Source organism: Chiloscyllium plagiosum, chromosome 27, assembly GCF_004010195.1.
Source record: "Chiloscyllium plagiosum isolate BGI_BamShark_2017 chromosome 27, ASM401019v2, whole genome shotgun sequence".
In the NCBI taxonomy this organism is placed as follows: domain Eukaryota; kingdom Metazoa; phylum Chordata; class Chondrichthyes; order Orectolobiformes; family Hemiscylliidae; genus Chiloscyllium; species Chiloscyllium plagiosum.
The window spans coordinates 6,262,554-6,284,526 of NC_057736.1; the positions used below are offsets into that span (position 1 = coordinate 6,262,554).

Sequence of the window (21,973 nt, forward strand, 5' to 3'; positions counted from 1 at the left end):
GGCTGGGGAGGCTGGTACATTTAAGAGGTATTTGGATGGGTATGTGAATAGGAAGGATTTGGAGGGATATGGGCCGGGTGCTGGCAGGTGGGACTAGATTGGGTTGGGATATCTGGTCGGCATGGACGGGTTGGACCGAAGGGTCTGTTTCCATGCTGTACATCTCTATGACTCTATGAGTCTATTACTTATCTATGCTACTTAACTCTGCCTGTATTGCTCACAATAAAAAGCTTTTCACTGTGCCTCGGTACACATGACAATAAATTCAATTCAATTCAATTCAATTCATTGTGGCAGCTGGTGGAACCTAAATTCATTGAATGAAATTTAGAATTGAAAGCTCTTCTCAATAATAATAACAATTATTCATTGTTGTAAAAGTTCTTTTGGTTCTTTAATATCCCCCAAAGAAGGAAATCTGCCATCCTTACCCACTCTGGCCTGTGTATGACTCCAGAACAATGTGATTGACTCCAGGGCCAGTCCTCTGAAAGGGCTGAGTAAGCCTCTCAGTTGAAGGGCAATTAGGGATGGGCATGAAATGCTGACCTTATCGGTGATGCTCATATCTCATGGAAGTACAAACCAGCCTCCAGTGGTTTATATCCTGTGAAAGGGCAGATAGTAGGGTGGGGAACACAGGTTAAAACTTCACATGAGAAGCTGTCACCTCACAGTGGTCCATGGGGAGATTCAGCCCAGATTTGATGCTCAGACCCGAAAGCAGATCTTGAACCTATAACCTTCTGAGGTCAACATTGAACACATAGCTGAGAGTGAACCAAGCAAGAGTAGTCCCACTCAACTAGTAATGGAGGAGAGATAGCAGAATAGGATCATGAAGTTAACCATGTCAACCAGCAGTTTCAAGACTAGCTTCCTCCCTGTCAATAATAGACTGATGAATGGACTCTCCAGCTTCAAATAATGCTGCTCTTGCCTTGTACATGTCATATGCAGTGTAACCTGTAACGCCTGACTCTGTCCAAGATTTTTACATTTTATCATCCGTACGTCCTCGCTTACTAAGATCTTCCTGTACTGCTCACAAACAAAGCTTTTCACTGTACTTAGGTACGAGTGAAAATAAATCAAATCAATCGATCAATCAATCAATCAACATTTTTGGAAGCCTTGCCATGGTTGTATAAATAGGATTGAATAATCTGGGAAACAAGAATCAAGTTTGAAATTAACCCACAAGACAAAACATTCAAAGCCCAAAAAGTATATGTTTGATGAAGTGAAATAGTTAAATTGGATTCAATGAATATAACAAAGAGTATCTCTTTGTATGTGTGAGACAGGAAGTGGGGTATGCATGCACTAATTATTATTTCATACTAATGTCCGTCTAAGATGACTCACTTCATTTCTTACATTGTTTTAATGTTATTAAGTTCTTTAAATTGTTTAATTTACATATCAATATTGGGCAACCTGAAAATCTGCAATTTGAAATGGAAACATTTTACTAAATGTTGTCAGACAGTTTGATATTGTGTAGTAAAGTGCACACATTAGTATGCCAGCAAATGTCTGAATTTTTTAAAAGTGGAATACTTACAGAGGCCTCAAATATGAAATGAGTACAGTAACTGCTAGATATATTCACGTCTGAAGCATCTATAGAGTGAGAAACTGAGTTAATGTTTTGAGTCAATGACCATTCTGGGAAAAATCTCATTGACCTGAAATATTAACTTAGTTTCTTTATCCACATCTGTTATCTGGCCATCTAAATACTTGCCTGAAGTAATGGTGGAAAAAAACTCTATTGGAAATAATGTGCTTCTCTTCTGCCTCCTTGTTTATCTCTGATTTCTTTCACCTTAACATCGGCAGCTTTGATTTCATTCAACTGGGTTCTAAGCTCAGACATTCCTAATCCTCTCTGCCTCTCATCAAAGAGTCATACAGTACAGAAACAGATCCTTCGGTCCAACCAGTCCATGCTGACCATAAGCCCAAACAAAACTAGTTCCACCTGCCTGCTCCTGGCCCAAACCTTTCCTAGTCATGTACTTATCCAAATGTCTTTTAAATGTTGTAATTGTACCAGCATCCACCACTTTCTCTGAAAGTTCATTGCACATACAAACCACCCTTGGTGTAAAAGATTTGCCCCTTATGTCTTTCTTTGAATCTCTGCTCTCACCTTAAAAATGTGCCCCTAGTCTTGAAATCCTTTAAGAAAGTTATTAAGGTCTGTCTTTTTGGCCAAATTGAATCATGAGTTGAATATTTACTAAAAAAATACCAGGTACTCTGATTCTGTTCCCTTCTCACCTCATTGATTGGATCAAAGTGAATCTGTATCTCTTGTTGATGCTTTGTTTCTAGAATGACCAAGTACTGATCCCTGCAGATATTGTTTGAGAGTCAACTCCTGTAAAGAGATTGTGATGGGCTGATTGACAAGTTGGTAGCACTGGCAGCTGTGATGCTGCCAATGGATCATCTTCTTAACATTTTGGGATTTTTTTCTACTCTTTAATGATTTTTTTTATTCTGCCTTTTTTTTGTATTTTGTTTTGCTTGATGATTGTCAAACACATTTAACTTCAGACCGGCTGAGACTGTGGTTGATTTGTTTAATAATCTTTGGAATGAAATGAAGTGTAGTTTTCTTTCAGTGAATGTTGTTCCTGTGAAGCAACTTGAGCCATTTTACTGCATCAAAGGTGATAGATGAAGGCAAGGTGTTGTGTAATGGCATTGTAAACACAGTTCTGAGGAATGTGTCTCGATTTTAACAAGAATACCTGAGGTTTTGCTTATAAATATATTTATAATGTATTACAAATATTAAGCAAGGGAGTTTTAAGTCCCATGACTAAAGGCAATGCCGTCTAATCATTATTTTAAGCAGTATTTGGATGAGATCCTAAAAAGTGGCATCACAGTCTTATTCTCCAATAGTTAAGAATTAATACTGTTTGAAGGCAATTTCACAAAAGCACCATATCCACAAATATCTACTCCCTCCACCACTGATGCTCAGTAGCAGCAATGTGTATTATCTACAGAACTTCACTGAAGGTCTTTTGACAGCACCTTCCAAACCCACCACCACTTCCAACTAGAAGGACAAGGACAGCATATATGCAGGACCACTGCCACCTGCAAGTTCCCCTCCAAGCCACTCACCATCCTGACTTGGAAATATATTGCTGTTCTTTCACTGTCGCTGGGTCAACATCCTGCAATTTTCTCTCTAAGGACATTGTGAGTCTAACTCCAGCATATGGACTGCTGCGGTTCAAGAAGGCAGCTCACCACCACCTTCTCAAGGGCAACTAGGGATGGGCAATAAATGCTGTTCCAGCCAGCAACACTCACATCTCACAAGTGAATTAAGAAAATGAAAATACAAAACTGGTCAATCAACAATCCAATAGAAAATGATGTTCATAGTTTGCCAAGCTTACCTCCTCCTTGCCTTATAGATTCCAAACCTGTTGAAAATTCTTGGTAGCACTTCAATTAATAAGCTCCATCATTCAGCTAGAGGAAAAACCTTTCTGAAACTATTTCTCAAGGATCAGCTTTCTTAATGGAATCTATCTCTAAATCCATTAAGAACTCAGGAACATTTCCACAGAAACATATCCCTACAGCTGCACTCAACCACCTTCAGCTTATTGCTCAAAAATGTTGGCACTATTCTGAACCACAAGCTAGATTTTCAACGAAACATAGAATCCCTACAGTGTGGAAACAGCCCTTCGGCCCATCAAGTCCACATTGACCCTCTGAAGAGTAACCCACCCAGACCCATTCCCTACGCTTACCCTTGATTAATGCACCTAACCTACACAGCCCTGAACACAATGGGCAATTTAGCACAGCCAATTCACCTAAGCTGCACATCTTTGGATTGTAGGAGGGAACCGGAGCACCCAGAGGATACCCACGCAGGCACGGGGAGAATGTGCAAACTCCACACAGACAATCACCCGAGCTGGAATCAAGCCTGGGTTCCTGGTGCTGTGAGGCAGCAGTGCTTGCCACTGAGCCACCGCTTCTTAATTAATTCACAGGATGGAGTATAACTGGCTAGGCCAGCATTTATTATCCATCCCTTACTGCCCAAAGGGCATTTAAGAGTCAAATAGGGAGTGATGGCCTAGTGGCATTATAACTGGACTGTTAATTCAGAGACCCAGATAATGTTCTGGGACCTAGGTTTGAATCCTGCCATGGCAGATGGTAGAGTTTGAATTCATTAAATATTTAGAATTAAGAGTCTAATGATAACATGATTGTCTGATTGTCAGAAAAACCCCTCTAGTTCACTAATGTCCTTTAGGGAAGGAAGCTGCCACCCTTACTTGGTCTAATCTACGTGTGACTCCAGCAGTTGACTCTTAACTGCCGTCAGGGCAGTTAGAGATGGGCAATAAATGCTGGCCCAGCCAGTGATGCTCTCAGCTTGTGAATGAATAGAAAAAAACATTGCTGTTGGTCTGGAGTCATAAGTAGGCCAGTCCAGGTAAGGATGGTAGATTTCCTTCCCGAGAGGGCATTAGTAAGTCAGATTTTTTTTATCTCCTGGTAAATGGATAATTGTTGTATAGTCATCTTTAGAATCTTAGTTCCAGATTTGTATGAACTCAAATTTCACCATTGACCTTGGACAGGATTCAAATCTGGTTTCCCAAGGCACTGACTGCATCTCTGGAATTATCATCTAGTGATAAGACCAATAGGCCATCACCTCCCCCTGGACTGCCTGAGCAATATCATACCTGGATACTTTAACATATGTCAATGTCAACCTCAGTGCGAGCATGTTTTCGCCAAGAGCAATATAAACATCCATCGGGACCAATATAATTGCAAAATCAGTTCAAGGTACATGTTCTCGATGCGTGGATGTCAAAGAAACCTTTTGAAGCAGTTACACCTCAAATACAAGGAAATCAATGCACATTTTTATGTGTGAATTCTTACTGTGATAATATTTTTGAAAATTTGCATACCAAAGGTTTTTGCTCTATTAAGCCATTTTGCAGTGTGAGGTTGACCAGTCCCACTGAGTTTCATTGAATAGTTTAAGAGCTTTGAGCTTTCTGTTGGAGAATCCAAGATACCATACTAGCTAGTTATAGTAAAGCACATCAAGCAGTAATAGCAGGAGTTAAACAGCCTTATTTCATGATCTACATTTCATTCTCCGCTATTGAGTAAAATGAAAATGCATTTTAGATATGAATAAGTTATTAAGTAAAGTGACAATTACAGCAGCAGTCAATCCTGTCTCATGGAGGTCTAAAATTACTAGAAGCTGTCAATGCTGGGTCCACATAAGTTATTAAATAATGCAAACTATGCTGTCTCTGACCAATAGCTGCTATGAAATATCATGCATGCATTTCAAATACATATTGTAGGGATTTCTTCAGTCCTATAAGATTGCAAAGAGAGTGTTTACAATAGAAAAGAATCCCTAATGTGTGGAAGCAGTACATCAGCCCATCTAGCCCATGCTAACCCTCCAAAGAGCATCCCTATAACCTGTATTTCCTATGGCCAATCCACCTAACCTGCACATCTTTTGATTGTGGGAGGAAACCAGAAAAGGAAACCCACACAGGTACAGGGTGAATGTACAAATTCTACACAGACAGTTGCCCGAGGCCGAAATGAAACCCGGGTCCCTGGTACTGTGAGGTAACATTGCTAACCACTGTGTCACCCACTGAGCCTATGAATTTCAATCAGCAATTAACTCAGAGCATTTCAAAATACCATTTTGCAGTTAACTTATGGCACACAGTAATGTGTCTGTGTATGGTCCCTCTCAATTGATATTATCGCTTGGTCATTCATGACAGACTGACTGTCCTGAAGATATATTTCATAAACCACTATATTTCCATTCTAATCTGGATTTATATCACGTTGTCATGGTAAACAGTGAAAGAATTCAAAGCGACACTCCAGGTTAACTTGAGACAAATCTAAATTCGCAGCATTTATACAAAGCAGTCTGATATCTACATTAACATGCTGCAGCAACTCACATCTCTCTTCAAAAATCCATTGGATTTCACAGTAAGATGTCCCCAGTCCTTCACTAGTGAAACAACCTGAACCTGGTTCAAAAGCTTTGTAACTATTCCATGTCAGAGTTAAAAGTTGTTTCCATGCTATACAGTTTCCTTCTCTTTGTATCACACTGTATGATGTCAAGATGCATTTTTCAATCAACTTTTCTAATATACTCGGCAAAAAATCTCGAATGCACTGTGTATAATTTGTTGGATCACTCAGAATTAACTGTTCCTGCCTCTGTAACCTCCTTCAACCCTTTGTAACAGTGACATTCATTTATACAGTGCCTTGTAATGTGGTAAACGTTCCAAGCACTTCAGTAGAATGTTAGCAAACAAAAGTTAATTCTCAACCACATTCGAACATGTGGGCAAAGTCTTCATCACAAATATGGGTTTAAAAAAGTGTCTTTCAAGAGAGAAAAGTGATATTGAGATGTGTGGAGATTTAGGGAGGGAATTCCAGAGCTTGGCAATTATTGAATGTGCAGTTGTTGTTGACAGAGCGATTAAAATCAGGGCAAAGGTCACAACTGGAAGTAGAGCAGATATCTCAAAATACAAGCTGCGTAGATGGGGGGAGGAGAGATCAGGGATTTGAAAGCAAGAATGCGAATTTTGAAATGGTGGGAGATGGTGACGTAGTAATAATGGGCCAGTAATTCAAAAGCCCAGAGTACCTTGCACCTCTGGCTTCAACCCTGATCATGGAACCTGGTAGAGTTTAAATTCAGTAAATAAACTGGGAGTATAGAATTAGTGTCTGTGATAGTGACCCTGAAACTATCATCAATTGTTATAAAAATGCATCTGATTCACTAATGTCCCTTAAGAAAAGAAATCTGCCAACCTTACCTGGTCTGGCCTACCTGTGTCTCCTGACCCACAACAATGTGGCTGGCTCATGAATGAGTTGAACTGAAGGGTCTGTCTCTGGGCTGTACAACTCTATGAATCTATGACTTCATAATTCTTAACTGCCCCTTAAATGGCCTAGTTCAATGGCAATTAAAGATGGGTAACAAATGCTGGCCAATACTATGACGCTCACATCCCTCTTAAGAAATTTCGAAAAAGTTAAGCTATTGCTCAAATAAGAACCATTTGAAGTTAACGAGCACTGTAGGTGCTGGAAATAACAGCATTTCATATGAGTTTGGCTTTTCGACAAGCTAAGGTTTGTGAAGGTGGAATATAGCAAATGGATCAACCAGTTGAAATTTTACAAGAATATGCCTGTGCAATGTTTTCACCATGAGGAATGGGACAATACTATTGCAGTGTCTCAGAGGGGATATCATTTCATCTTCTGTAATCCCTGGTGCTAAATGCAATACTCAATAAGCAGCCAGGTCTCACTTTGCTAATATCTGTCAACTTGCATCTGAAACTTTTGTGACTATTCTAATCCTTTCACAGCAGTTGGAACAATCAAGTAATCTCCTCTGTTCATCATTCCAATTGACCTGAAATACATGTCACACGTAGAAAGAAAGGATGACGTACAATTATATAATGGTTTTCACAACTTCATAAGATCCAAAATGATTTAGAACCAACAAAGTACTTTGGAAGTCTAGTCTCTGGTATAACACAGGAAACCCAGCAGCCAGTGTGTGCATAGCAAGCCCCTACAAATAGCTATGTGATCTGATGGCCAGGGAAGTTTTGGGTTCGTTGAGGCACTATTGGCCAGGACACTTGAGGATAACTCCCCTTTACTTCTTTCAGACTGTGACATGGAATCTTTTATGTGTAACTGAGAGGGTAGCTGGATAATATACAGTCTAATATCTCATCTGAAGGAGTGGGTTTGACTGTGCAGCACTCCCTCGGTCTTGTCATTGGGAGCATCAGCGCACGTCATGTGATTTGGTCTCTGGTGTAGCCTTGTAACTCAAGACTGGGGAAGTGTAACCAGCTGAGTTCCAGCTAACAATGTAAAGAAACATATTGCATTGTACAGAAAAAAAAAGAAATTAATCAGTTATATTGTGAACAGAACTTTCCATGTCTAAAGTGTTTTTTTTGTTTCCTTTGTCTTATACAGTATGCAGGATGGCTGGTGCTGTGGGTGGCCTGGAACACATTCATCATTTGCTTCTATCTAGAGGTTGGGCAGTTGTCACGGGTAATTATCTTCCTTATGATCCAAAGAGATGCTTCTTACAATGTACTTAATCAAAGGATGCAACCCATAGCTCATTTATGAGCTTTCTTCTTGTCATAGAGATGAAATGCTTTTGAATTCACATCAAAATGCTGTTAGCCTTACAGTTTTGCATAACTTTGATTCTCTACTTTGAACAGAGGAAATTATTTGAGACAAAGTTAGTTTTCTGGAACCATACTTCAGGCTGGGGATGGGTCAAAATATCTCAGTGGTAGAGGACTTTGTATTGACTTTGGTGGAGGTTGCCAGAGGTTAACTGTGAAGAAGGGGCCATTCGCAAACTTGGCTTTTGTGGAGGTGAATGTGAGAATGAGGAACTGGGACTGGGGGCAGTGAGGAAGTGTGATGTCCTGGAGAATACTGTTGCTGGGTCAAAGTCTGTGAATTCTCAACCTGACAGGACTACAGGAGCACCTTCACCAACCACACATTCACCACCACCTTCTCAAAGGCAACAAGAGAGAGATGTGCAATAAATCACAGCCTTGCTGATCGGGCCTTCATGCAAGGAATGGGGGAAATAAAGATGGAAGGTAACAGGCTGGCCAACAGAAGAGGTGAGGGTGGAGAAGCCAGTTCAGGGTTCAACAAAATGTCTAACTTAAGTTCTGCTGGGCTCAAGTTGAGTTAGCAGGTCAGTGGTTTAGAAAAGTTTGCAACAAGCGAGGTTAGAAAGTATGGATGAGAACTGTGCAACATTGTCAGTGTTGATCTGAAAGACGTTAAGAATTGTCCAGGCCTTGACAATGGTCAAGTAATAATGTCATAGAATAATAAGCCAGAAGTTGCCAAGGTGCCAGATTTTGATATCATGTTTGTAAGTGTGGAAGCGATCACACCTTCGCAGCCTTTGTATGTCACACAGCACGAAGGCGAACAGAACAGGATTACCAGGAACCATCATAGTAATATAATAACTTGCTGTCTCCATTTGCTGTTTTTTAACTCTCCAGTTGTATTCCTGCTGCATCAATGAAATAGCCCTCATCAAAATCCCATAGTCACTGAGTCACAAGCCCTCCTCCACCGTATCTCGTTCAGCCACGGTCTGTCAACGACAAAACAGATCCTGCCTCACTGCAGCAGGGAATGGGAGAAAATGGACACCAAGATCACTTGATTTTAGATCAGCAAGAACTTGCATTTAAATAGTGTCTTTAACATGTGGTGAAAATTTGGTGCTCCCATGGTCTCTATCCCCCTCTGTAAAATGGAACCTCATCCTCTCAGCAAAGGCAATATATATCCAACCGGGCTCTTCTGCTTCAGTGAAAGAGATTGAGAGAATATTACTGAGGGAGGAGGACATCACAACGACAAGTACTTGTCTGTATATGATGCCATTAAATGCCATAAGCTGTTCCTTCACAATATTAACAAACAAATGAGCCATTTAGGAGGGATTAGCATAGATGACCACACACTTGGACAAAGAATTTGGCTTTAAAGGTACACTTCAAGCTTGGGCTTTTCAGGGTTAATGTCAGGAAGTTGTAATTCACACATTATAAGGAGAGCTGGGACCTATTTTACTGCAACATAGGAGGTTGAGGTGTGAACTGATAAGGTTTATAAAATCATAAGGATGTTGGGTAAGGTGAACAGCAGGTGTCTTTTCCCTTGGGTACAAGATTTCAAGACTAGGAGGTTTTTTTTGACAGTGAGAGGAGAAAGATTTAAAAAAGACATGAGGGGCATTTCAATTTTTGCACAGAAAGTGGTTTGCATGTGGAAGAAAATTCCAGAGGAAGTGTTGGATGTGGGTACAGTTACAACGTTTAAAAGACGAATAAGGAATGTTTGGAGAGATATGGACCATGTGCAGGCAGGTGGGACTAGTTTAGCATGGACTGGTTAGACCGAAGGATCTGTTTCCGTGCTGTATGACTCTATGACTCAAAGGCAAACAGAAATCTAGAACTCTGCTTCATAAAGTTCTTGAAGTTGGAGTTGCATTGAGAAACATCATAACTGAGGTTGGTAGGTTTTTGTTAGATAAGATTGTTATGGGTAGGTGATCATTAGTGGTATTGTCACTGCGCCAATAGCCTAGAGACCCAGGTAATGTTCTGGGGACCTGGGTTTGAATCCCACCACCACGGATGATTGAATTGTGAATTCAGTAAAAATCTAAAGTTAAAGATTTAATGAAACCATTGTTATAAAATCCCATGTGATTCACTCATGCCCTTTCGGGAAGAAAACCTACCATCCTTATCTGGTCAGGCCTATATGTGACTCCAGACCCATTGTTTTGTAATTACTCTAAACCCCTCTTCAGTAAATAAACAAGCCCAACAAGTCCACACCGACCCTCCGAAGAGTAACCCACCCAGACCCATTTCCGTCTGACTAATGCAACTGACACTATGGGCAATTTAGCATGGCCAAATCACCTGACCTGCATATCTTTTGGAATGTGGGAGGAAACTAGAGCACCCAGAGGAAACCCATGCAGACACGGGGAGAATGTGCAAACTCCACACAGACAGTCGCCCGAGGCTAGAATTGAACCGGGTCCCTGGCGCTGTGAGGCGGCAGTGCTAACCACTGAGCCACCGTGCTGCCCCTTTTTGAAAAGCTGGCAGAAATGCTGACTCTGCCAAAGATGCCCACAGAAGGGCTTATGCCCGAAACGTCGATTCTCCTGTTCCCTGGATGCTGCCTGACCTGCTGCGCTTTTCCAGCAACACATTTTCAGCTCTGATCTCCAGCATCTGCAGACCTCACTTTCTCCACATCCCATTAATCACTATTTTAATAAAAAAACAACAAGGAGAGTTAGACATAAAGTGAAGACACAGAGGCTAAATGGCACTCTCCTGAATCTGATCATTGTTACCTCTGTAACTGATACTGCCTTTGTACGGTCACGATGTGATAAACCTGGTATTAAGCTGATTTCTGTTCGAGTAAAACCAGCTGAGGAACTTCCTGGCCTGGTTGGTTATTTGCCAGACATCGCCCCGAGGAGAATTCAGTGGAAGTACAACATGGGGAATTGTGGAACAGGTGAGTGGCTTGTGAACCCATTGTGCCACAAAACACCCAATGCACGTGGCACTGGGTGAAGAGTGCAATCTGCAGGCAGTATACTGCTCTCGCAGCAGATTGTTGCTTACAATGATGCTGCATCAATGTCATCATGGTTTACTGTGTTCAAGTGAGTGTGGTACTCACTGTAATCTATCACCTTGCTGCTTTTGTACAGCTTGACATGACAGGTCCGCTAGATCAAACTGTTACTTACTGTGGTATCTGTATTCACTAGAGAGATGTTGACCTGAAGGATTTGAGTCTTCATCTCAAACTGGTGTCCACTCCCTGTCAGCAGTGGCACTAATTCAGTCGAAGCAGCAGTTATCCAATGCACTTTTGACGTGCAACTTGCTCACATTGAAATGGCAGCTCAGAAAGAGGCCATTCAGCCCAACAGCCCAAAAGCCTCCTCCTACATTGCTACAAGCATATTCCTTGAAAGAAAAACAGAGAGTGCGGGAGAAACTCAACAGCTCTGACAGCATCGGTGGAGAGGGAGACAGAGTTAACATTTTGAATCCAGTGATCTTTCTTCAGAACAGAAAGCAGCTGAGAAATGGTGGTATTCACGCTGACAATGAGAGGTCGGGTCGGGATGGTGGTGGGTGGGAAATGAGTGAGTTCAATAGATGGAGACAATGCTGATAAAACCAGAATCAAACAAAGGGTTCACTGATGATAGACAGAGAGGCAGATAAATGCTGAACAGGTGCTAATGGGAAGTGTGATGAGATGAAAATGGGTTGGCTGTGCTGGGAACAACCCATATGAAACAGGAGCTACAGGTTTGAGTAATGAACATGGAAGGGAGTGTTCACACTCTGAAATTGTTAAACTCAATGTTGAGTCATGAAGGCTGTCAGATACTTAAGAAGAAGATGAGGGAGTACTACAGCAAGTCCATGTCAGAGATATTTGCCAGGGAATACGGTGGTGTGTTAAAGTGGCTAGTATCTGAAAACTATGAGGACAGAACGCAGGCCCACAAAGCAGTCACTCAGTCAGAGATTCATCTCTGAGTGTGGAGGAGACCACATTGTGAGCAGCGAATAAAGTAGACTAGATTGAGTGAAGTGCAGGTAAATCGCTAGAAGGTGTGTATGGGAAGGTGCCATGGATGGTTAGGGATTTAAGAGTGAAGAAGGAGTGAGCCAAAATGTCCTGAAGGAAATGGTCCCTGCAGAAGGCTGACAAGGGAGGCAAGAGGAACCTGTGTCTAGTGGCAGTATCCCCCTGGAGATGGTGGGAATGGCAGCTAATGATCCTTTGGATGTGGTTGCTGGTGGGATGGTATTTGAGGACCAGGAGATCCTATTGGTGTTGTGGGAGGGAAGAGAAGGGATGAGGGCAGAAGTCTGGGAATGCGACAGACACTGGGCTGAGGTTCTGGGGAATCCTCGGTTGATGTGAAAAGTGGACATTTATGAGGTCTCCCTGTACATGACGGAAATGGAGAAACTGGGAGACTGGAATAAAGTCTTTACAGGAAGGAGGGTATGAGGATATATAGTCCAGGTAACTGTGGGACTGGATGGGCTGTGGTGGATATTGGTGCAAATGGACACAGAGATGTTGAGGAAGGGATGGGAGGAGTCAGAGATGGACCAGGTGAAGGTAAAGGCAGGAGAAAAATGGATGCAAAATTGATTAACTTTTCCAATTCTGAAAGGAGAGAGAAGCAGCATGATGTACCGGAGAAAGAGTTATGGGGAGGGACTCAAGTAGGATTGGAACAAGGCATGTTGCATGTTCCCCACAAAGAGACAGGTATAACTGGGCTGCTTGGCCACAGCTTTGATCGGAAGAAAGTGAGAGGAGTTAAAGGAGAAGTTGTTCAAAGTGAAGATGAGCTCGTCCAGATGGAGGAGGTTGGTGGTGGATGGGGCCGGTTCAAGCCTTTATTCCAGGAAGAAACATCCTGATGGGGGATGGACACATAAAGAGATTGCACGTCCAAGGTCAAGGGGAGAGGGCTGGAGCCCGCAAACCAGAAATTCTGAAACTGACATAAAGCATCAGAAGAATCACGGTTGTAAGTGGGAAAGGACTGGACAAGGAAAGAAAAGATCAAGTCAAGGTTGGAAGAAATAAGCTCGGAGGGGAAGGAGCAGGCAGAAACATCGGGCCTGCCCAGAGTGTCCAGTTTGTAGAAATTATTAACAGGGTAGAAGTGAGATGTACTGTCAGCCATAATCATGTTGACTTCTCCACTTCATGATGCTGCCTGGCCTGTTGTGTTCTTCCAGCCTCCGGTTTGTCTACCTTAGGTTCCAGCATCTGCAGTTTTTTTTGTCTCTAAATGATCATGATGAATGATGCAGCAGGTTTGAAGGACTGAATAGCCTCCCCCGCTCCTACCTTGTACATTTCTATTTTTCTGTAGTTCCCTAACCCTGCAGATCCCTCTTCAACAGGATATTATATACCCCATCACACAATCGCCCCATGGTGCTCTGTGCCAGTGCCAGTTTCAAAACTAAATAAACCCATTTGAATTTGTGTCAACTTAACTTATTTGAACAAGGCTGTACAATGAGAGGTATCCCAAATGGTGTCTGTGCGTGAAATCCAGCTAAACTTGCAAACTGCACAACCTTCATCAAGCTGGACGTGAACAGCTGTGTCTGGCAACTGAGCACAATCCACCTTCCAAACACCCTCTGGACATTATTGTTTTAATCATCTGCCTTCAGGAGTTATGTCTGTTTCCAACATTTTCCAACAGATGATGCCGAACATACTGGGAAGTATGGACCATGTCATATGCCATAAGGGTGACATTCTCATCCACCGGGTCCACTCAAGCGCAACGTAGCAATAGCTGGAGAGTTTTGAAAAAGTTGCAAGTTGCTACTGCAAGTCTGAATTGGGCTATGTTGTCCAGGAAACAGGAATGATGATGACTGAGGAATATTACAGACTCCATCAACCTATAGGAATTGTCGACCAGCTGGGAACATTCTTTCCCTCGTCCACCAATTCAATGTTCCTCTACTCATTGAACCAATGATCAAGCAGGGTGTTGGACTGAGCATCAATAGCAATTATTTGAGGAAATTAAGGACATGCTAATTTCATCTGAATTCCTTATGCACTGTGATTGTGAACTTCCAATGATGACTGCAGCTGGTGCATCATATACAGGACTGGGAGCAGTTCTATTCGAGATCTTTGGAGTTTTGATAAATGAGAAATGACCACATTGAAGCATATAGGATTTATCAGGAACTTGCCAGGACAAATCCTGAGAAGATGTTTCTCCCTCATGGGAGAGTCTAGGATCAGAGGGCATCATCTCAAAACAAAGAGGGGCTGATTTAAGACTGAGACAAAGAGGAATTTGGTATCTCAGTAGATTGAGAGTCTTTGGAACTCCTTGCCCCAGACAGCTGTGGGTCAGATTTCTTGAGGACATTTAAGGCTGAGACAGATAGATTCTTGATCAGTCGGGGAATCAAGGGTTACAGGGAAAGGGCAGGAAAGATGATGTAAGGAATGTTAGATCAGTTATGATCCTACTGAATGGCAGAGCAGGGTCAAGGGGTCAAATGGCCGCCTCCTGTTCCTGCTTCTTATGGTCTTATGGAATGATCAGGCAGCCAATCTGTTACATTTCAAGAGTACTCACTGACCCACAACAACAATAGGGATGAGAAATGACTATCGAAACAAATAAGATTCTTGGGGGACTTGCCAGGCTACATGGAGAAAGATCGTTTCCATTTGTGGGACATTCTAGGAACAAAGAGCTCGGGCGGCACAGTGGCACAGTGGTTAGCACTGCTGCCTCACAGCGCCAGAGACCCGTGTTCAATTCCCGCCTCAGGTGACTCTCTGTGTGGAGTTTGCACATTCTCCCCGTGTCTGCGTGGTTTCCACCCACAATCCAAAAATATGCAGGTTAGGTGAATTAACCATGCTAAATTGCCCGTAATGTTAGGTGAAGGGGTAAATGTAGGAGTATGGGTCTGGGTGGTATACGCTTCAGCGGGTCGGTGTGGACTTGTTGGGCCGAAGGGCCTGTTTCCGCACTGTAAGTAATCTAATCTAAACAATATTTCTCCATAGAGGAAGAAGTACTGGCAACAACTTGTGAGAACTTCTCTAAATATACCTTGGATCTATCGGTTTGGATTGAACAGAAAGGAAATCACAAAGATGTCAATCAGTATCCAGAGATTTTGATTGCAGCTGATGCGGGATGACATGATTGTGGAATTGAAAGGGAATCAGATTACAGTGGAGACTGGATCAAGGATATCCATCATTTGCCGGCGAAGGAAGTTGAAAAGCTTTATCCAAGAAGCTGAGACTTTGGTCACGCACTGTTTACCAACCGCAGTAGGGAAGAAAAAGTGTTATACCCGAAACATTGACTTCTCCACCTCCTGATGCTGCCTGGCTTGCTGTGTTCCCCCAGCCTCCTTGTTGTCGACCTTGGAATCCAGCATCTGCAGTTTTTGTGTCTCTAAGAGTAGGGAGGTTACAGGTACAGAATGAAACGTATTTGTGTGATGAAGATAATGCACAGATCGCCACATCCCGCCTTGATGGCTGACCAGAGAATGTCCCCAGTAACGCTACCCTGTGGCAGCACTTTGAACATCATCACATCAGAACTACAAATGATTGTTTCGAACATGATGAGAAGCCTGCTCTGGTGAATGTAAACGATCCCATGGCACTAGTTTAAAGAAGGGCAGGTTGTTATCCTTAAGACCAAAAGGCATGGAGTAGAAATAGGCCATTCAGCCCATTGAGGCTGTGCTACCGTTGAATGAAATCCTGGCTGATCGGATAATCCGCGGCTCCACTTTCCTGTCTTAATAAGCCTTGATCCCTTTACTGATTAAAAGATCCATCCATCTCAGTCTTGAATATAGTGAACAACCCCATCTCAACAGCCCTCTGCAGTGAAGAGATCTACCACCCTCTGAGAGACAAAATTCCTCCTCATCTCTGTCTTAAGTAGGGCCACCCCTTACTCTGAGATGAAGCTCTTTGTTCCTAGATAAAAGCAAATTACTGCGGATGCTGGAACCTGAAACCAAAAGAGAAAATGCTGGAAAATCTCAGCAGGTCTGGCAGCATCTGTAAGAAGAGGAAAGAGCTGACGTTTCGAGTCTAACTGACCCTTTGTCAAAGCTGGTGCAGTGCTCTTTATTCCTAGAGTGCCCCACAAATGGAAACGATCTTTCTGCATGTAGCCTGGCAAGTCCCCCAAGAATCTTATTTGTTTCAATAGTCATTTCTCATCCCTATAGTCCTGACCAACACTCATTCCCCAATCAATATTATTAGAAATAGAGCAGCTTGTTATTATCAAGTTGCTGTTTGTAGGAGCTTGCTGTGTACAAATTGGCAGCAGTGTCTCCTACATTACACTGCACTGGAAAAGCACCTCATTGGCAGTGAAAGCACTCTGAGGTGTCCAATGTTGATGAAGGATGCTGTAAATACAAGTTTTCCTTTTTTCTGCAGAAGCTCCAAGGACAGATGGCAGGGTCAGGCTTTTGAGTGAAGTTTATTTTTATTCATTCATGGAATGTGAGCCTCATTGTCCATCGTTAGTTGCACTTGAGAAGGTGGGAGTGAGCTGCCTTCTTGAACCACTGCAGTCCATGTGCTGTACATGGATCAACAATTCCCTTCGGGAGAGACTTTGGGTGGTGTTCCCATGCATCTAGATGGATATGGTTGTGGGTTTGGAAGGTGCTGTCTAAGGAGCTTTGGTGAATTTCTGCAGTGCATCTTCTAGATGGTACACGTTGCTGCTACTGAGTGCTGGAGGGAGTGAACGTGTGAACTTGTGGTGCCAATCGAGCGGGTTGCCTTGTCTTGGATGGTGTTGAGTTTCTTGAGTGTTGGAGCTGCACCCATCCAGATAAGTGGGGAGCATTCCATCACACTCCTAACTTGTGTCTTGTTGATGCTGGACAGCCTTTGAGGTGTCAGGAGGTGAATTACTCACTACAGTATTCCAAGCCTCTGACCTGTTCTTGTAGCTATTATATTTAAATGTCTAGCGCAGTTGAGTTTCTGGTCAATGGTAATTGTGTTAGTGTAGGATTCAGCAATAGATTGAAAGTCAAGGAGTGATGGTTGCATTGTCTCTTGTTGGAGATAGTCATTGCCTGTCAGTTGTGTGACATGAATGTTACTTGTCAGCTGAAGTCTGGATATTGTCCAGATCTTGTTGCATTTAAACATGGACTGTTTCAGTATCTGAGGAGTCATAAATGGTGCTGAACATTGTGCAATGATTGGTGGACATCTCCATTTCTGACCTTATGATGGAGGGAAGGTCATTGATAAAGCAGCTGAAGATGGTTGAGCCTACGACACTTAGCATGTGTGTGACTGCTTCCAGAGCAGAGGAAATCTGTCTATACTCAGCATTAAGCTGCTGGTATGCAGTTTAAAAATAAGGTTGACGGGATTGGTTTAGCCATTAGAAAAGAGCAAGATAACCTTTCTACCTAAAATGTTAAAAAAAAAGCTCAATATGTAACAAAGTGCACTCCATGCAATTGAAGATTTTACACAGGCCTCATATGGCACCAGAGAGGCTAGCTAAGTTCAAGAGGGGACCGTCTCCAGGGTGTCCCAAATGCAAAATTAGTATCGGCCTTCTTACACACTGCTACTGGCCATGTTACAATATCCGGAAATTCTGGACTGCTATAGTAAGGAAATCCTGGGAATTGAAGTCAAAGTGGTCCCAGTATTTCTTCTGGACCTGCCAAATTTGCCCTCTCTGGGGGAACACGGGAAGAGACTGTGTAACCTTCTTATCCGCTGTGTGAGGAAGAACATTTTAATGAATTGGACTTTGGAAAAAGCCCCAGGTCTTATGGCGTGGTGCAGGCTGATGATGGAGCATCTCCCCCAAGACTACCTCACAAATATGGTGCACCACAAAATGGAGCAGTTTTATAAGACGTGGCAGCCCTTCCTAAATTATGTTGATGCAGACTTTTATTAATATTATTGATTATTAATTAGGACCGTGATATAGCCGTGGGAATCAGTTTGGGCACCAATGGGGCCCTGGGAGGGGGAAGCTGGGGGAAACAAAAATACAGGTACAGTGATTGGTGACCGGGGTGGGAGCTTTAGTGGAGGTGTGGTGAGTGAAATAGAGTGAAGTAATGTGAGATAATTTAATTTAATTTAAGCTAATTTGAATTCAGCTTAAGTTAAATTTTATTTAATTTGATTGTAGTTTAGTTTAGGTTAAGTAGTTATGCTTATTCAGGTAGAATAGTAGATAGTTTATCTTTAATAGTATTGTGATATGATATTGTGACACGACCTCTTTCTTTTTGTATTTTGGTATTGTTTTTTATCCTGTATATAGTTGTAAAAGATTTGAATTTTTTTTTTAAGTATTTATTTTTAAAAAGCTTTGTACCTAAAAAGCTGCTTTTCATTAAGCAATCTCACATGCAACAGTTTTCCTGACCCCAACCTTCCATTTGAAGACATAAGAAAACAAGAAATAGAAGCAGAATTGCTTTTATATTGCCCTACCCTTTAGTAAGGTCATGGCTGATCTGATTATGGCCTTAAATCCATTTTCCTAGCTGTTCTGTGAAATTCAAATTCTTCAGCTTCCATTATTCCCTAGTGCAACAAATTCCAAAGATTCATAATCCTATGAGCAAAGACATTCCAATTCAGTTCCACCTTAAATGAATGACCTCGATATCCTTAAACTATACACCTCTGTAATTCTAGATCCCCATATAGAATCATAGAGATGTACAGCACGGAAACAGACCTTTCAGTCCATCTCGTCCATGCCTACCAGATATCCTAACCCAATCTAGTCCCACCTGCTAGCATCCGGCCCATATCCCTTCAAACCCTTCCTATTCATATATCCATTAAGATACCTTTTAAAGTTGCAATTGTACTAGCCTCCACCACATGGTGAACTTCACCATGTCATCAAATATCATCTCAGCATTTACGCTGTCAAACTCTATCAGAATTCTCCATGTTTCATAAGGTTGTGAACTCCAGTCAATGTAGGCCCAATCCATTTACCCTTTCTCCACAAAACATCCCGAGAATCAGTCAAGTGAACTTTCTCAAAACTGTTTATAATGCAAGAATATTGCTTTTTTAATAAGGACACCAACATTGTACGCAAGTGCCCTGCACAATTGTAGCAAGACCTCCCTTATTTATATTCTATCCCCCAGCAATGAAGGCCTGTAGTGATTGCAACAAGGTCAGCCAGGTGGACCTCATAGAATATGAGTTCCCTGATTAGGGCTGTAAATGTTTGGTCCAGTTAGACAGTCTTGGCTGACAGCTAAAATGGTCAGACATTCTGGCACTCTGTGAGCTGGCTTTGACAGAGCTGAACCAGAGTAAAGGACTCTCCATGTGTAAATAAAGAGTGACTTGGTGATGGGTTACCAGCCTCTGTGAGGTTATTTCAAGGCCAATGTTCAATTTGCTTTCTTAATTACCTGAAGTACTGGCATGCTAACTTCTTGTGTTTCATGTGCAGTGACAACACATTTCTCTGAACTTCAGCACTCTGCATCTCCCCACATTTGAGCAATATTTTGCTTTTCTGATCTTTGTACCAAAGTGCCTAGCCTCGCGGTTTCCTGCACTATGCCTGATCTTACCTGAATCTATTCCAAATTTATACTGACTCATGAACCTTTCTTTGTATCTTCAGCAAATTTCACTTGATCTCTTCGTCTCAGTATTGTTATGGAGTGTAAATACTCAAACACTTGTAAATATCTTTCTCTGTGGCACTCCACCAGTTTGTTTGCTCAGCTGTATTTGGCTCATCTATCAAAATTGCCTGTTTCCTGTTAGTGAGCTGATCCTCACATATGTTAACATGCCCCCAAGACCACGGAACCTTTATCTTCTGCAATGACCTTTACTGTGGCACAATATTGAATGTCTTTTGGAAATCCAAAAACACCATGCCAGCTGTTTCCCATTGTCTGCTTATTTGTTCCATCCTCAAAAACTAAATAATTTGTCAACCACGATTTTTCGACCAAAAACCACGCTAACAATGCTTGACTGTAATATGATTTTCTAAATATCCCACCACCATGTCCTTAATAATCGATTCCAACATTTTCCGAATGACAGATATTGGGCTAACTGACATAGAGTTTCCTGCTTTCTATCTCCAGAGACCTATTATCTTGGAATAGCATATTTGCTTAGCCAAATTAGTCTAGAAACCTTTGCAATCTAATTATGGTACAGAGGCCTGCACTCAAGAATTATAAAGTTAAAAGCTATCAAAGCAACACTGATAAATTGAGGAGAGTGAAAGGTTACCAGAGGTCATTGGAGGATAAGGACATAAATTATGCAGAGAACAACATAAGTAGGAGTCATTTATGCCAAATGCATTTAAAAGTTTGGGAACATTATTGGGATGGAAGGACATAAGGGAAAACAAGAACAGAAATAAATTGCTTTGAGATACACACGGCATGCAAGTGATGTACTTTCAAACTTTTGCAGTACGAGACAAAAATTTGTGATAGAGCAGTTCACTGTTGAGTGAAGAGATGTATAAGGAAGATGACATTAGTTAAACATGTGTGTATTTGCCTTAGCTACATTAGATGATCCTGAGGGGTTTTCTTATTGAACATTGAAGGATTTGGTATGCTTTTCAATAGATTTCTCTAGAGTCATAGAGTTGGACAGCATAGAAATAGACCCTTCCGTCCAACTTGTTGATACTGGTCAGATATCCTAAATTAATCTAGTCCCACCTGCCAGCATTTAGTCCATATCCCTTATCCAGGTGCTTTTTATATGCTGTAATTGTACCAGCCTCCACCACTTCCTCTGGCAGCTCATTCCATACACACACCACCCTCTGTGAAAAATTGCTGCTTAGGTCCCTTTTAAATCTTTCCCCTCTCACCCTAAACCTAGGCCCTCCAGTTTTAGACTCCCCATGCCAGGGAAAAGACCTTGTCTATTTACTCTATCTATGCCCCTCATGTTTTTATAAACCTCTACAAAGTTATCCCTTGTAAATGCAACCACTCAGTTTTTCAGCTGGTTTTTAACATGTTGACATGGACAAATGAGTAAACCACTGATAGCACCACATCATCCAGTCAACTTACTATTGGAATGTAGACAGAAGGCTCTCTCCCTGTAAGTCAGGGTACCTTCATTGTGCCTTATTGGTAGCAGTTTCATCTGAATTAGAAAGTTGTGGATTTAGATGTGAATTGGGAGCCCAGTGCATTACGTTGCTGAGGGAAGGGTAACATCATTGGAGGAATCGCTTTTAGATAAGACATTAAAGGAAAATCCCATCTGCTTTCAAATGCCCACATACTATCCCGTGTATTATATAGAACAGCGAGGGAGCCTTGTTCAATGTTTATTCCTCAGCTGACACCTAAAATAGATTGTTTGATCATCATCACATTGCTGTTGCTGGTATCTTGGCAGCTGCCTTCCCACATTGTGATGGTAACTCCACTTCAAATGTACCTCACTGGTTGTAAAGTGCACTGGGAAATCCGACAATTCTGAAAGACAATGTGGAAATGTGAGCCACTCAGCTTTCAGCAATGTAAGTAGGTGAAGAAATGATTGCAACGTAACTATAGCTGCAGTTTGCAAATGTTTGGCTCATACCTTTGTTCCTTCAATGTCCCAGCGGATCCCAGGCTTT

The 21,973-nt window shown here is 41.9% G+C and overlaps 1 protein-coding gene across 3 annotated transcripts in view; it reads left to right on the top strand.

Moving 5' to 3' along the window:
- Positions 1-21,973, top strand: part of nkain1 (sodium/potassium transporting ATPase interacting 1) — a 550,449-nt gene that overhangs the window by 366,919 nt on the left and 161,557 nt on the right. For 2 of the 3 annotated variants that reach the window (XM_043717290.1, XM_043717292.1), the window contains exon 3: positions 8,113-8,193. The exons of the other annotated variant lie outside the window; for it this stretch is intronic. In XM_043717290.1, the coding sequence (XP_043573225.1) occupies positions 8,113-8,193 (81 nt within the window). The remainder of the gene's footprint in view (positions 1-8,112; positions 8,194-21,973) is intronic. 3 annotated transcript variants of the gene reach the window in all.